Source organism: Mustela nivalis (genome assembly GCF_964662115.1).
Source record: "Mustela nivalis genome assembly, chromosome: 15".
Lineage (NCBI taxonomy): Eukaryota > Metazoa > Chordata > Mammalia > Carnivora > Mustelidae > Mustela > Mustela nivalis.
Genome location: NC_139034.1, coordinates 59205744 through 59220981, shown reverse-complemented (window position 1 = coordinate 59220981; position 15238 = coordinate 59205744). Strand labels below are relative to the sequence as shown.

Genomic DNA, 15238 nt, shown 5'->3' with positions numbered 1-15238 from the left:
AGTTCTGCTCACTTGACTGACACTAGACAAATAACGTATGTAAAATGGGCCTTCAGTACACTCGCATTGCTGTACAGCCAAAATTTTAAAAGGAACAAATATTACTCTGTTTGGGAAAACTACTTTGAAAGGGCTTTACATTTTGTAAAGTAACATTTTTAACCATTTCAGTGCCCTGCTCACTCTGTTGTACAATTTATATAAATGTTTTGACTGAATTTAGTGAAGTTTTCTAATTTTATCCCAAAAAAGCAGACAGAAGATTGGTTATGAAAATTATGCCCTGGGGCGCCTGGGTGGCTCAGTGGGTTAAGCCTCTACCTTCAGCTTAGGTCATGATCTCAGGGTCCTGGGATCGAGTCCCCCATCGGGCTCTTTGCTCAGGAGGGAGCCTGCTTCTCTCTCTCTCTCTCTCTCTCTCTGCCTGCCTCTCTGTCTACTTGTGACCTCTCTCTGTCAAATAAATAAATGAAATATTAAAAAAAAAAAGAATCAAAAAAGAAAATCATGTCCTAATGTGAAACACCTTCTATCACTTAAATGAATGTTTAATAGCTAGCATGTATGCCATTGCTTGCAAAATAACATCTTCTTTCTCTTTTACTTTTATAGTTCCTAGCCTTTGTTTTTTCTTACTTACAGATTTATTTTAGAATCTATGGTTAATTAATCATGTAGTCTATACTCATTACTGATTCATAGTGACAGTTTAGCCTTTAGGATTTCTGAATGATTACATGTACCTGCGCATATTTTAGTATTTCACCCTGGGAAGCACTTCCTTCATTTCTTTGTTAGCTTTGACTTAGCTGTAGGAGGTCATTGAATCCCCTGTCAGAAAATTTTAATTTGGTTCTTTTTTTCCCCACTTAGTCATTCAGCCTATAATATACTTCCCTTCCATACCAGATCCTGAAGGAGAAAGTCTCTGATACATAGCTCCCCCTCAGAAGGTTACTGTCTAGTTTTCCCCTATGAGCTTTTTTTTTTTAATGAAAAAGAATGTCCCAAATTGCAGTTGCCTAATATACAAACTTGGAAGTTTACAAAGGTCCTGGCTTAGACACCCATATTTCTTTCTTTCCCACGGCAGTTTAAAATTTTTGCTAGAATCATAAACTTCAGTTTTTTCCTCTTGTGGGTCTTCCAGATTTCTGCAGCCAATTTAGATCAAAAGCTGGCTCCGTAATTAAAGAGCGGTTTCAAGCCAAAATAAGTTCACTGATCTTCTCTAATGAGTCTGTAATTAGTGAGGCTGTACTTGTTTGTGTATATATATTCAAATATTGAAAGCCAAGTTATCATAAAATATTTTAGTGGTATTCAAACTTAAGACATAGAACATTTTTTGCTAATAAAAGTCTTCAGAACTCCCAGATAAGAGGAGGGATAGGATAGCCTGATTGACAAAGGAAACTTAAGTCCACTTCTTTGTTGACTACCCATCTCTGCTGAATCCCTAGAGCCCGATGTCTCATGGTTTGAAAACGTTTGGTCCATAGAATGTTGGTGAAATTTTGGTATCTCTTTTCAAAGTGAGTGATATAATTCGTTCATATGTTATGACCGTAATTACTTACAGGTTTATAGTTCTGATACTATAAATTAAGTGAAATGTATAGTCTCCTATGACTAAGAGAAGAAAATGCTGTCAAGTGATAATGATTTATAAATTTAAAATCTGGTTTTATTGCTGGGTAATCTCTATAGAATGTATATTTAGGAAGGCTTACAGCCACTTGTTAAATGTAGGTTATCTTTTTGAACTTCTTAGAAACTTGGGGGTTTTGTTAAAGGCATGTTATTAACGCTCAGGTACAGACTGCTGACGTATAATTGCTTTTGCTTTTGTTCCTAGGTTGATGGACTTAATTCTCTCCACTCCGTTAAAGCCAGTGCTAATCGATTCACAAAAACAAGTCAAGGAAGAAGTTGGAACACTGGGAATGGGTCCCCTGATGCAATCTGTTTTTCAGTAGACAAACCTGGAATAGTTGTGGTTGGTTTTTCTGTCTATGGAGGAGGTGGAATTCATGAATATGAATTAGAGGTATTGGTTGATGACGTAAGTATGACTCTTACAGTATTCATCTTGCTGTGTGGGTTACCATTATCATAGTAAGGCTGCCCAGATCTTTGAGGGGTTAGCTGATTAATCATAATCATCCTGGCAGATGTGAAAGAAATTGAAAGAAAGTGATCCTGCATGATTGCTTTGTGTGCCATTCTGGATCACTTCTGCCTCATATTTTTTACACTTCCAGGGGAGATGTTAAATGAAAAGACTAGAAATTACATAGCTAAGCCCCTGATTACAACTTTTGTGTAATTTTTTTTTGCTATTGTAGTTTTTTTGTTTGTTTGTTTTGTTTTGTTTTTAATGTAAACCAAGTTTATTTTGCTTTTTAAGTAGTGTTCTTAAAGCACTACAGCTTGGTAAACAATGTAAATTAGTATAAGTCATCTCAAAAGCCAGAGTTTTGTTTTGTTTGTTTTTTAATGAGTTGTTAAAAAGATGCAGCCTATTCTAACAGGATAAATATTTTTAACCATTTCACTTCGAGTTAATGAAGGCTCACAAATGAGCAACACTCCTCATTGAGGAAAACAAAAAGCTATTGTAGTTTTTTAAGAAATGAGAACGATAGATCAATACTATTACCTGTATCAGTGATTAAAGCAGTTTTGTCATAGAGTGCTAATGGATGATTCTTAGTAAAGACACTGATTGATTAAGGTCTATCTTACTATATTCTCTAAATTACTTTAAAAACCTGAATTTTCACTAAGTTTTATTAAAATGGGACAGAAAGTTACCATGTAAATCATTTAATAATAAATGGAAATCTATCCATATCTTGGTTCTTTGTAACAATTAATTTATTTCCCTAATTCGTTAAGTTCTATAGTTAGAGTTGCACTCTTCTAATGAAGAAGTGAGAATCACTTTAAGACATCAGATGAGGAAAGCCCATTTATATGATTTAGGTTCTAGTGTCCTTAGGAAATCAGATAAAAGTGAATAGTTTAGCATACCAAAAATTTTTTCTTCAGTATGTATGAGGATATGCTGATGGATAATTTTATATGCAAGAAAATAAACTGCTTAAAACAAACAAATTTAAGAATATGATGGGTTTTGTTTTAATTAGAGTGAACATGCAGGAGATTCGACTCATTCTCATAGATGGACATCTCTAGAATTAGTCAAAGGAACCTATACAACAGATGATTCACCCAGTGATATAGCTGAAATCAGACTTGACAAAGTTGTTCCTTTAAAGGTAATTTCATTCATTTTGTAAATAAGAGGTATTATTATGTAGCTTACTTATGTAGTAATGAGAAGTATTCCTTTAAGTGGTGCTTTAAATGTTATTGAGTCACTACTATACTCCTGATATTGTACTGTCTTATATTCTATTTTTGCAAAAAATGTCTTAAAAATCTGGTTTAGTAGAAAGTATTGTTAGGTTTTAGAGTTAGATAGAAGTAGCTTCAGATGCCTGCTCTTCCACATAGTAGCTCTAAGACATTGAACTTCATTCATTATTTAGCTACTGTGGGACTTATCTGTAGATTGGGAAGGATAGTACCTATACTGTAGTGTTGTTTAGGTAAAATTAAATAATGGAATAAAGTACTTGTCTCCATGCCTAGCACAGCAGAGAAGCTCAGTAAATATGAGTTCCTGTCTTTCCTTCTCATTGTGACAAAACTCACTTTTTTAAAAGGTGAGCTTGGGGGATGCCTGGGTGGCTCAGTGGGTTAAGCCTCTGCCATCAGCTCAGGTCATAATCTCAGGGTTGTGGGATCGAGTCCCACATCAGGCTCTCTGCCCGGTGGGGAGCCTGCTTCCCCCTCTCTCTATGCCTGTCTCTCTGCCTACTTGTGTTCTCTCTGTCAAATAAATAAATAAAAATCTTAAAAAAAAAAAAAAAAAGTGGACTTGGGGCACCTGGTGGCTCAGTTGGTTAAGCTTCTGCCTTTGGCTCAGGTCATGATCCCAGGGTGCTGGGATCGAGCCCCACATTGGGCTTCCTGCTCAGTGGGGAGCCTGCTTCTCCCTCCCCTTCTCCCTCTGCTTGTGTTCTCTTGCTCTCTCGTACTTTCTCTATCAAATAAATAAAATCTTTTTAAAAAGTGGGCTTAATAAACTATTAGTTAATAGTAATTTAAATTACTATTACTCTATATAAGTTGTTTATGCATGTAACTTTGTTGTCTAGCAGTAAATAACGAATTAGCAAAACAGAAATTGTACTTAACTTTAATTATGAATGGAGTGATTTCCGAATTCAACTGTATATTGTTTTTTTTAATTTCTTTTCAGCGTAACAGTATTCATTGTTTTTGCACCACACCCAGTGCTCCATGCAACACGTGCCCTCCTTAATACCCACCACCTGGCTCCCCCAACCTCCCACCGCCTGCCCCTTCAAAACCCTCAGGTTGTTTTTCAGAGTCCATAGTCTCTCATGGTTCACCTCCCCTTTCAGTTTCCCTCAACTCCCTTCTCCTCTCCATCTTCCCATGTCCTCCATGCTATTTGTTATGCTCCGCAAATAAGTGAAACCATATGATAATTGACTCTCTCTGCTTGACTTATTTCACTCAGCATAATCTCTTCCAGTCCCGTCCAGTCCGTGTTGCTACAAAAGTTGGGTATTCATCCTTTCTGATGGAGGCATAATACTCCATAGTGTATATGGACCACATCTTCCTTATCCATTCGTCCGTTGAAGGGCAACTTGGTTCTTTCCACAGTTTGGCGACCGTGGCCATTGCTGCTATAAACATTGGGGTACAGATGGCCCTTCTTTTCACCACATCTGTATATTTGGGGTAAATACCCAGTAGTACAATGGCAGGGTCATAGGGAAGCTCTGTTTTTAATTTCTTGAGGACTCTCCACACTGTTCTCCAAAGTGGCTGCACCAACATGCTTTCCCACCAACAGTGTAAGAGGGTTCCCCTTTCTCCACATCCTCTCCAAAACACATTATTTCCTGTCTTGTTAATTTTGGCCATTCTAACAAGTGTAAGGTGGTGTCTCAATGTAGTTTTAATTTGAATCTCCCTGATGGGTAGTGATGATGAAAATTTTTTCATGTGTCTGATAGCCATTTGTATGTCTTCATTGGAGAAGTGTCTCTTCATATCTTCTGCCCATTTTTTGATATGATTATTTGTTTTGTATGTGTTGAGTTTGAGAAGTTTTTTATAGATCCTGGATATCAACCTTTTGTCTGTACTGTCATTTGCAAATATAAATATCTTCTCCCATTCTGTGGGTTGCCTTTTTGTTTTGTTGACTGCTTCCTTTGCTGTGCAGAAACTTTTGTCTTGATGAAGTCCCAAAAGTTCATTTTCGCTTTCATTTCCTTGGCCTTTGGAGACATACCTTGAAAGAAGTTGCTGTCGCTGATATCAAAGAGGCTACTGCCTTTGTTCTCCTCTAGGATTCTGATGGATTCCTGGCTCACATTGAGGTCTTTTATCCATTTCAAGTTTACCTTTGTGTACAGTGTAAGAGAATGGTCGAGTTTCATTCTTCTACATATAGCTGTCCAATTTTCCCAGCACCATTTATTGAAGAGACTGTCTTTTTTCCACTGTACATTTTTTCCTGCTTTGTCAAAGATTATTTGACCATAGAGTTGAGGGTCCATATCTGGGCTCTCTACTCTGTTACACTGGTCTAGGTGTCTGTTTTTATGCCAGTACCATGCTGTCTTGGTGATCACAGCTTTGCAGTAAAGCTTGAAATCAGGTAACATGATGCCGCCAATTTTATTTTTGTTTTCAACATTTCCTTAGCAATTCGGGGTCTCTTCTGATTCCATGCAAATTTTTGGATTATTTCCTCCAGCTCTTTGAAAAATACCAGTGGAATTTTGACCGGAATGGCATTAAAAGTATAGATTGCTCTAGGCAGTATAGACATTTTAACAATGTTTATTCTTCCAACCCAAGAGCATGGAATGGTCTTCCATCTTTTTGTGTCTTCAATATCTTTCATGAGTGTTCTGTAGTTCCTCAAGTACAGATCCTTTACCTCTTTGGTTAGGTTTATTCCCAGGTATCTTATGGTTCTTGGTGCTATAGTAAATGGAACCAATTCTCTAATTTCCCTTTCTGTATTTTCATTGTTAGTGCGTAAGAAAGCCACTGATTTCTGTACATTGACTTTGTATCCTGCCACGTTACTGAATTGCTGTATGAGTTCTAGTAGTTATATTGTTATTTTTATTATAGAGCAGAATTTGGGATAAGATAAGTTCATCAGAGACATTATCAAAAAGAGTTTAGGTACTAAAAAATCAAAAAATCTTCACTATGAGGTTTATATCGTAGATCATACAGACATATATGTCTGTATCTCGTGTTTTCTACGCATAGTGCATCTTATTTAGGACAACTTTTGCTTACGAATATTTTTTCCCATTTCTGTCCACCTAACTCTTTCCATCTTTGAGTGTCTTTTAAAAAAATATAGTAGACTCACCACTATTTTTTCCCACATTTGAAATTATTTCAAAAGTTAAACCATCAAAAAAATTAGATAATGTATTTTAAATCTTTTGTTATGGTTAATATGCTTTACATTATGGTTAAGAGCAGGAACTACCTATATTCAAATACTAATTCCATCACGTATTAGCTGTGTGACTTTGGGTGAGTTACTTAACTTCTCTGTGCCTCAGATTCCTCATCAGTAAAATAGGCATAGTAATGGTACTTACCTCATGAAGTCATTTTAAGGTATAATTTGATTAAAGCATTTGAAATAATTAGTATACTTTCCTTTAAATAGTAAACATCAGGAAGTGTTGCTTATCTTCCAGTTTGATTCATTCAAATGTGTTTAACCAAATCATCTATAAATGACAAATTCAGTTTATTTGCCCAGTTTTTTTATATCCTCTGTACATTATAAACATGCTTTATATCTTGATTGTGAAGGAAAATGTTAAATATGCTGTGCGCTTGAGGAACTACGGAAGCCGTACAGCCAACGGAGATGGAGGAATGACCACCGTTCAGTGCCCTGATGGCGTGACATTCACATTCAGCACATGCAGCTTGAGTAGTAATGGCACAAACCAAACCAGAGGACAGATTCCACAGATACTCTACTATAGGTGAGTGTGTGTGTAGAAGTAAAGGGACTATTTTTAAGTGATAGGACACATACAGTTTATTACCAAGGTAAAAAATGCTAAATTCATAGTTATAATTATGCTGTGTAACTGCCTTGCACATACTTGTGCTAATTCATATAAAAAGGTCTCATTTTAATGTGTAAATTCAGTCTTTATTGTAAAGGTGAGTGCTTTAAAATGTAGTTGCCATTATTTCTTTAATATCCTTGAAATATTTTGTGTCTTGGACATGTGTGCTATTGTTACTTTTTTTTTTTTTTTAAGATTTTATTTATCTATTTGACAGACAGATATCTCAAGTAGGCAGACAGACTGGGAGAGAGAAGCGGGGAAGCAGGCTCCCTGCTGAGCAGAGAGTCCAATACGGGGCTCTATCCCAGGACCCTGAAATCATGACCTGAGTTGAAGGCAGAGGCTTAATCCACTGAGCCACCCAAGCGCTCCTCTATTGTCACTTTTTTTTTTAAAAAAGCTTTTATTTATTTGACAGAGTGAGATTACAAGTAGGCAGAGAGGCAAACAGAGAGAGAGAGAGAGAGAAAGGAGGAAGCAGGCTCCCTGCCTAGCAGAGAGCCCGATACAGGACTTGATCCCAGGACCCTGAGATCATGACCTGAGCTGAAGGCAGAGGCTTAACCCACTGAGCCACCCAGGTAGCCCCTCTATTGTCACTTTTATAGTTTGTATCTACAGTTTCAAATTTAAGTGGAATTTATTCTTTTCTTTTTAAAAATACCAAAAATTAATAATCAGATCAACTCTATCCAAGTACTAGTGTTGCCTTGATCCTATTATCCTGTCTGCAGTGTATTTTGATGTCTGTAAATCTAGTTCTTAAAGCCCTAGAGTACATAATGATGTACTCTAGGTACTCTTTAACCATTCCTTATGTAACCAGTATGTAAAAAGAAGGATAACAATTTGGGATAAAAAAAAAAACCAAAAAAAAAAAAACTTCTAAATATACATTTGTCACCACATCTCAGTTTTTCTTTTAGTGAGTTAGCTGGAGTCATAGATAGTAAGTATCATTCACCGTAGCTACCCTCCGTCTGACTTAGCCTCAGATCACCAGGGTTGTGTATCACTTTCAGAGATTTGCTGCTTTCTCTCTTTCCTTCATAAACAATCTGGGAACACTGCCTGGATGTAGAATTTTCTCCTGCCTTTCTGTGTGTGAAATAAAATAGAAACGGTAGGTGTTAAATAGCTTCCTGGTGGCAGGTTGCTGCTGAGATACAAGTTTTCTAGTCCTTCTACCAACTTGTGAAAAACTTTTTGTTACATAGCACTATAACAAATAGTATTCTCTTTCTCAAACCATACATTAAAAAGTCATATCATGCGCAGAAGTTATATATTCCAAAAAGCTGGGGAGCCCCTTTGAAGCATCTGCTATCTAGACTTTATTTCTTACACAAATACAGTGTTTTAGATATTTATGTTTCCCACCAGCTTTACCAACCCTTAGCTTTAAATTTAAAATTAATTAAATTTAGGGACACCTGGGTGGCTCAGTTGGGTAAGGGCCCAACTCTTGATTTCAGCTCAGGTCGTAATCTCAGGATTGTCCAATCAATCCCCACATCAGGCTCCACACCCAGCATGAAGCCTGCTTAAGATTCTTTCTCTCCGTCACCCTCTGCCCTTCTCCCTCCTGCCATGCACACGCACACACTCTTCTCTGTCTCCCTCTAATTAATTAATTAATTAAACAAAGTAAAATGTTTCAAATCTGACTTTTTCTAATCCCCATTATTAACAGTTTGATCCAAACCATCACTAGTGCTCCCTGGCTAACAACTATCACAACTTCTAACCCAGTCTCCCTCCTTTTGCTGTGGTCTTTCTGCAGTCAGTTCTGCACAGTGCAGCCAGAAGGATCTTACAGAAATGTGCATCAGGGCAAGTGCTGCCCTCAGCTTTCCATCCCAGCATGAAATGTACGGTCTCACAGAGAAAGCATAGAAAGCTCACATGATCTGACATCTGTCACCCTCCATTCTCCTTTCATTCCAGGCACACTTGTCACTCTGTTCCTTAAACTTGCTCATTTTGTTCTTGTCTGAACCTTTATCTTACTGTTCCTTTTGCCTGAATACTTTTCCCTCAGCTTTTTCTTTTTTTTTTTTTAAACATAATTCAGGCCTTTTTAAAGTATCAGTTCCTAAGATAGACTCTCCTTGGTAGTGTCTTAAAATAAGTGAGGAACTCTGATGTAAATATGATAACTAGAGTTAGATCATGTTTTACCTACCCTGTAAAATTTCATATGTTACTCTTGTTACAGGAGTGAATTTGATGGAGATTTACAATCCCAGCTTCTAAGTAAAGCCAATGAAGAAGATAAAAACTGTAGCAGAGCTCTCTCTGTGGTAAGCACTGTTGTTCGAGCTGCAAAAGACCTCTTGCACAGAGCTCTTGCTGTGGATGGTAAGACTTTTATTTGCTTAATAGTCATATTTTAAATTCTTAATTCTCTAACTTACACACAGGGTTAAGAAGAACCATCTTATAGAATCCCAGAGTATTTTATTCATGGTGGATCTGTACATGTATATACATTCATTTTGTATCAGTTGTACTCTCCATATGCAGGATTTTTTAGGGTGTTCAAAAGCAGTTAGCTGATACCTGTTACTTTCTTAATTAACCTAGTAAGAGAAAAACTCATCAGTAAGCTGAGTGTTTGCTTTATCCTTCCTTTAGGAGTAGAGAAGCATTTTGTTTTCTCTTTTAGGCATGTTTTTCTTCCTTTGTATCCTATTTCCAGTAATGGTATCACCATTCATCCAACGATCTGGGTAACCTAAACTCACTTATCTGATTTGAGTTCTGGGAGTTCTTCCACTGGCAACTCTCCAGTTGGTATTCCCCTGTCTGTTCTGTAGTTCAAGCTACCATGGTGCAGGCCTGTGTCCTTTTCCTCATGGATGGATAGCATCCAGCAATCTCACTGCCACCTTTCTCCCACTCCTTGTCCATCCTCCGCACTGGCAGCAGAGCTCGTTTACAAAAGGATTCATTGCTACCCACCCAGTCTTACTGTTATCTAGACCATTTGTTCCTGAGCCTAGTGCATACCTGGGAATCACCTAGTGAATCACCTGGGAAACTTTCTTAAAATAAAGAATATTTGGCCTGTCCAAACTAGAGGTTTGGGTTGGGCTAAGGAACTATTATTTTTAAATAAGTACATCCTATGTCCATTGACAAAGTGCTTTCTCTGGTAAAATAGAAGACAATATAGCTTAATAAAGGTAAGCATTTTTGTAGTGTTTAATATGTGCAGGCATTGTTCTAAGCATTTTACATATATTAACTCAGTTTTCATAACATCCAGTGAGGGAAGTACTGTTATTATTCTTTTGTACAGAGGAATAACTGAGGCACATACCAGTTAAGTAATTGGTGTAATGTCACACATGTAGCCATGTGTGGTATCAGCTATAGTGGTTTAAAATCATGGCTGTTACTCTAGGTTTTAATCCTGGCTTTATCATTTTACAGGTATATGATTTTGGGTAAGTTACTTAACATTGTGTGCCTTGATTTCCCCTTGTAAAAAGCGGAAATTATAAAAGTATCTTATTGTGAGGATTAATTGATACGGCTATGTGTATAAAACCCTTAGAAGAGGGCCACGTCCTTTATAAGCATTCAGTCAATGTCAACTATAATTTTATTTTGCTCAAAAGAATAAAATATAGATTTAGTACAGCGTATATACATTACAATGAAATTACCTTCTAACTATAGTTTTAATACCTTTTTTAGCTGATGACATTCCAGAACTGCTTAGCTCTTCCAGTCTGTTTTCCATGCTGCTTCCCCTTATTATAGCCTACATAGGACCAGTAGCTGCTGCTATTCCCAAGGTGTGTAATTTAATTCTGTAATTTTGAATATTTTTTTGAAATATCTCTTTTTTTAGACTTTGTATCTATCCTTAATAAACACTTTCATCTTTGAGGTACCTGGGTTACAAGTAACACACAAAGGTAGATAAGTTAAATGGTAGACATTATCAGTTAAATCTCACTGTTCTTCATTTTATTTACCGGATTACTGTGCTTATTTACTGGCTTTACATTTGATGAATTTGGAAATGAGAAATATAATTTAGAATTATGATATGTAAGGAGAGCTTAAGTTAACATACATTTTCCTAATTTATGAAATTGATGCCAAGTCTTTCGTTTTGGATAAGAATAACAATGTAGAAGGATAGGAGTCTTCTACAACTGTGCAATAGTCAAGACATGAAGGTAATCATAAACTATTGATTCTTAGGCATAATTAAATATTGAGTAAAACCCAGTTTACAGCAGATTATAAAAAGGCAAAGTGTTTAAAAGTATAGACGAGGTTATTTTCATGTAACATCTAAACCATCTAAGGTAAATCTATTTTCCATAGAACAAATTTCCTTGAATAAAAACTTAGCTAGAAGAATTCTCAGTAATGTTCTTGGTAATTAAGGGTAGCCAACAATTACAGTAATTAATAATTTTAAAGCAATTTTTACCTTTATTATCTCTTTTAATCATTTTTTTTTATACTAGGTGGCTGTAGAAGTCTTTGGTCTTGTCCAACAATTACTTCCCTCAGTTGCCATTTTGAATCAGAAGTATGCACCCCCTGCATTCAATCCCAATCAGTCGACAGATAGCACCACAGGAAACCAGCCTGAGCAAGGCCTCTCTGCTTGTACAACCTCTAATCACTACGCTGTCATAGAGAGTGAGCACCCCTATAAGCCGGCGTGTGTGATGCACTACAAGGTAGGTGCCGGTTCCTAGGTGGAGTTTAAACGTAAAATTTGGTTTGATGTTTTATAATGCTGTATTCAAGTATACTTTGTTTAGATACTTTCTGTTTAAAAGTATAATTTTTTTGCATTTAAATATAGAAATCAGCAGGTGGTTAGGCGCTGTCAGATACACAAAGGGGTTTAAAGACAGAATTTTTATTGTTAAAGCATGTAGTTTCCGGGTATTTATGAGAATTGTGCTAATATGTCTTTATAAGTATAATGCAGTATATAATGTTAAACATATTATGTATTGTAATAGTAGTGGATATAAATATCAAAATTTAAAATCATTTTTTTGGAACTGATAATATTTATACCACAACCTGAGCTCTGAAAATTTGCATATCCAAGATAGGATTTAAGGGGCTCTAATACAGATAATGTCAAACAAAAACCATATAAAATATTTATAAATACAACATTATTGTAGAGTATCCAGAGTCCTCCTTCCTTGCTTTTTAAGTTGTGTCATGTAAATTAAGGAGGAAAAAGAGGATTCATCTACTTCATCAGTTTAATAATACGTTGTATTTACTTGTAAAATATTCAGCATTTTATGTAGACTACGGTAAATATATAAAATGACAAACCAGTACAGTCACACCAGTCATCCCAGATTCAGTAGTTACCAAGACTTTTTTTTAAAGTTTTAATTTAAATTCCAGTTGTTAACATACATTGTGACATTAGTTTCAGGTGTACAATATAGTGATTCACTTCCATACATCACCCGGTGCTCACAAGTGCACTCCTTAATTCCCACCACCCATTTACCCCATCTCCATACCCAACTCTTGGCCAGACCTGTTTAATTTATTCCCCCACCCATTTTGTCCCTTTCTAGATTATTTTAAAGCACATTTGTGGATGTTTCATTATACATTTCTAAATATAAGGACCCGTAAAAAGTAACTATATTATTATTACACCAAAAAAGCTCATTCCTTCATGTAATCATGTGCACATTTTTAATTATTTGAATTAGGATCCAAATAAGAGTTTAGTTTTTTTTAATTGCTTGAATTAGAATCTAATAAGATCCATACATTGTTATTGTTTATTATGTCTCTTAAGTCTCTTGTTATCTACAGGTTCTCCTCCAACTCTTTGTTTCCTTACATTTTATTTAAGAAACTGGATCATATGTCTCTGTTAAATAGGAGCCTCTTCATCTTGCCTTCTGAATCCTTTAGACATACCCCCTGTGGTCATTCATAGCATCCTTCCTCTCTGGTGTAAGGTATTCTAGGCTCCTCTTTTATATCTCTTGCTTTAGATCTAAAACCAGCCATTTTTACAAAATGCCCTGGTTCCTTTTAATGGTTATAAGTATTTAAAGGCCAAAATTTGGGGCGCCTGGGTGGCTCAGTGGGTTAAAGCCTCTGCCTTCAGCTCAGGTCATGATCCTGTTAGGGTACTGAGTATCTGCTGGGCGCAGTCGGTTTCAATAAGGACCCCGAGTTCTCAGAGCCAAGGGTTTATATAGCATTTTTCAAGGCACTTTTTCATAGCTACAGCCACACTTTGACGATTTGACTTTGTTTAACTTTTCGCCACCCTGGCGGTTACGTGAGATTTAGGTTTAGAAGAAATTTAACTTTATTTACATTTCCTTCTGCCTCAGCCTCCTTCAGTTTTATAGTGGGGAGGGGGACACCAGGCCTCAAGGAACTGAGCCATTGTCTCTGGAAATTGGGATATTACCAAGGGAGACTCCTGTCTTGCAGGATTGTGATCTCTGCAAGTTAACTATTTGCTTTTCATTAACATCCGGTCCCTGTGGCGCCACCGCCTAACCGCCTTGGTGGTATATGATTAAGTTGTTTTTTCAGGTTTTAGCTAGTTCCTCTTATCTCAAGTCACGTACACAGTGTCAACCAGTTAGGCACGCTCAGAAAATGGCTTCCTGGCCTTCAGGCTGGCCATTCTTATGCTAACCCACTCTTAAAATCCCAGGGTTCTGGGATCAAGCCCAGCATCAGGCTTTCTGCTCAGCAGGGAGGGAGCCTGCCTGCTTCCCCTTTCTCTCTGCCAGCCTCTCTGCCTACTTGTGATCTCTGTCAACTAAATAAATAAAATCTTAAAAAAAAAATTTCATACCTGTAGGAAAAAGTGATTTGTACAATGATCACCCATATGCCCTTCACCCAGCTTCATCAGTTAATATTTGCCACATTTGTTGTATTTATTTATATGGATTTACTACTGCTGAACCATTTAAGAGTAAGTTGCAAACATCATTACCCATCACCTTGTTCCTAAGAACAGTGATTTTCCTGTATAGCAACAATACACCAATCAAATTTAGGGAATTTAACATTGATGCTATATTATCATAATTAATAGTAGTAGTAGATCATATTATAAGATAAACATTTTTGCCAGTTGCCCCAACAACAGCATTACACATTTTTCTAAATCCAAATCTGGGTTCCAGCGGAACCCATCCACTGCATTTGTTTGTGAGGTCTTTTATGTCTCCTTTGATCTGAAACAGTGCCTCAGGGTTTCCTTGTCTTTCAGGACATTGGCATTTATGAAGAATACAATCAGTGGTTTTATAAATTTCCTTTTATTTGGACTTGATTGATTGTTTTTTAATGATTAAACTCAGGTTGAGTGTTTTGGGCATCAACACTTCATAAGTGATGCTGTATTCTTTTCAGTGCATCCCATCAGGAAGTACTTACCACTTGAATAAGAGGGTATCTGGCAAGTTTCTCCACCAAAAAAGCATCTTTTTTCCCTTTGAAAGAAAATGGTTGTGGGTAGGGGCACCTGGGTGGCTCAGTCAGTTAAGCAGCTGCCTTTGGCTCAGGTCATGATTCCAGGAACCCCACGTGTTCAGTGGGAAGCCTGTTTCTCCCTCTGCCGCTCCCCCTGCTTGTGCGCTCTCTCTCTCTTTCTCACTGTCAAATAATAAATAAAATCTTTGGGGAAAAAAAGAAAGGAAGAAAATGTTCATGGGTAGACAGCTAGAGACTATATAAAAAATATCATTTCCTAACAAATTTCACCCAGGGCTTTTAGCACCTATTGGTGATTCTTAACCCAAATCACTTGTTCCTATAGGAAGTTTCAAAATGGTAGCTTTCTAATTCTCTTATTCCTTTCATTTGGTGTTCAATTTTAAAAGACAGTTTTCCCATCCCCTCCACTTTTAAACATTCATCCATTATGTTACGTGTTTTTATCAATACAGGTTTAAGAATTTTCTTTTTGTTTAATGTTACAATCCTTTGCTGTCATTATTCAT

General features: G+C 36.7%; 1 protein-coding gene across 1 annotated transcript in view; it reads left to right on the top strand.

Annotated features, from left to right (window-relative positions):
- MYCBP2 (MYC binding protein 2) overlaps positions 1–15238 on the top strand; it is a 267804-nt gene that overhangs the window by 136354 nt on the left and 116212 nt on the right. The window contains exons 34-39 of the mRNA XM_082701514.1: positions 1859–2065; positions 3153–3284; positions 6967–7145; positions 9457–9599; positions 10944–11044; positions 11732–11950. Coding sequence (XP_082557640.1) covers positions 1859–2065; positions 3153–3284; positions 6967–7145; positions 9457–9599; positions 10944–11044; positions 11732–11950 — 981 coding nt within the window. The remainder of the gene's footprint in view (positions 1–1858; positions 2066–3152; positions 3285–6966; positions 7146–9456; positions 9600–10943; positions 11045–11731; positions 11951–15238) is intronic.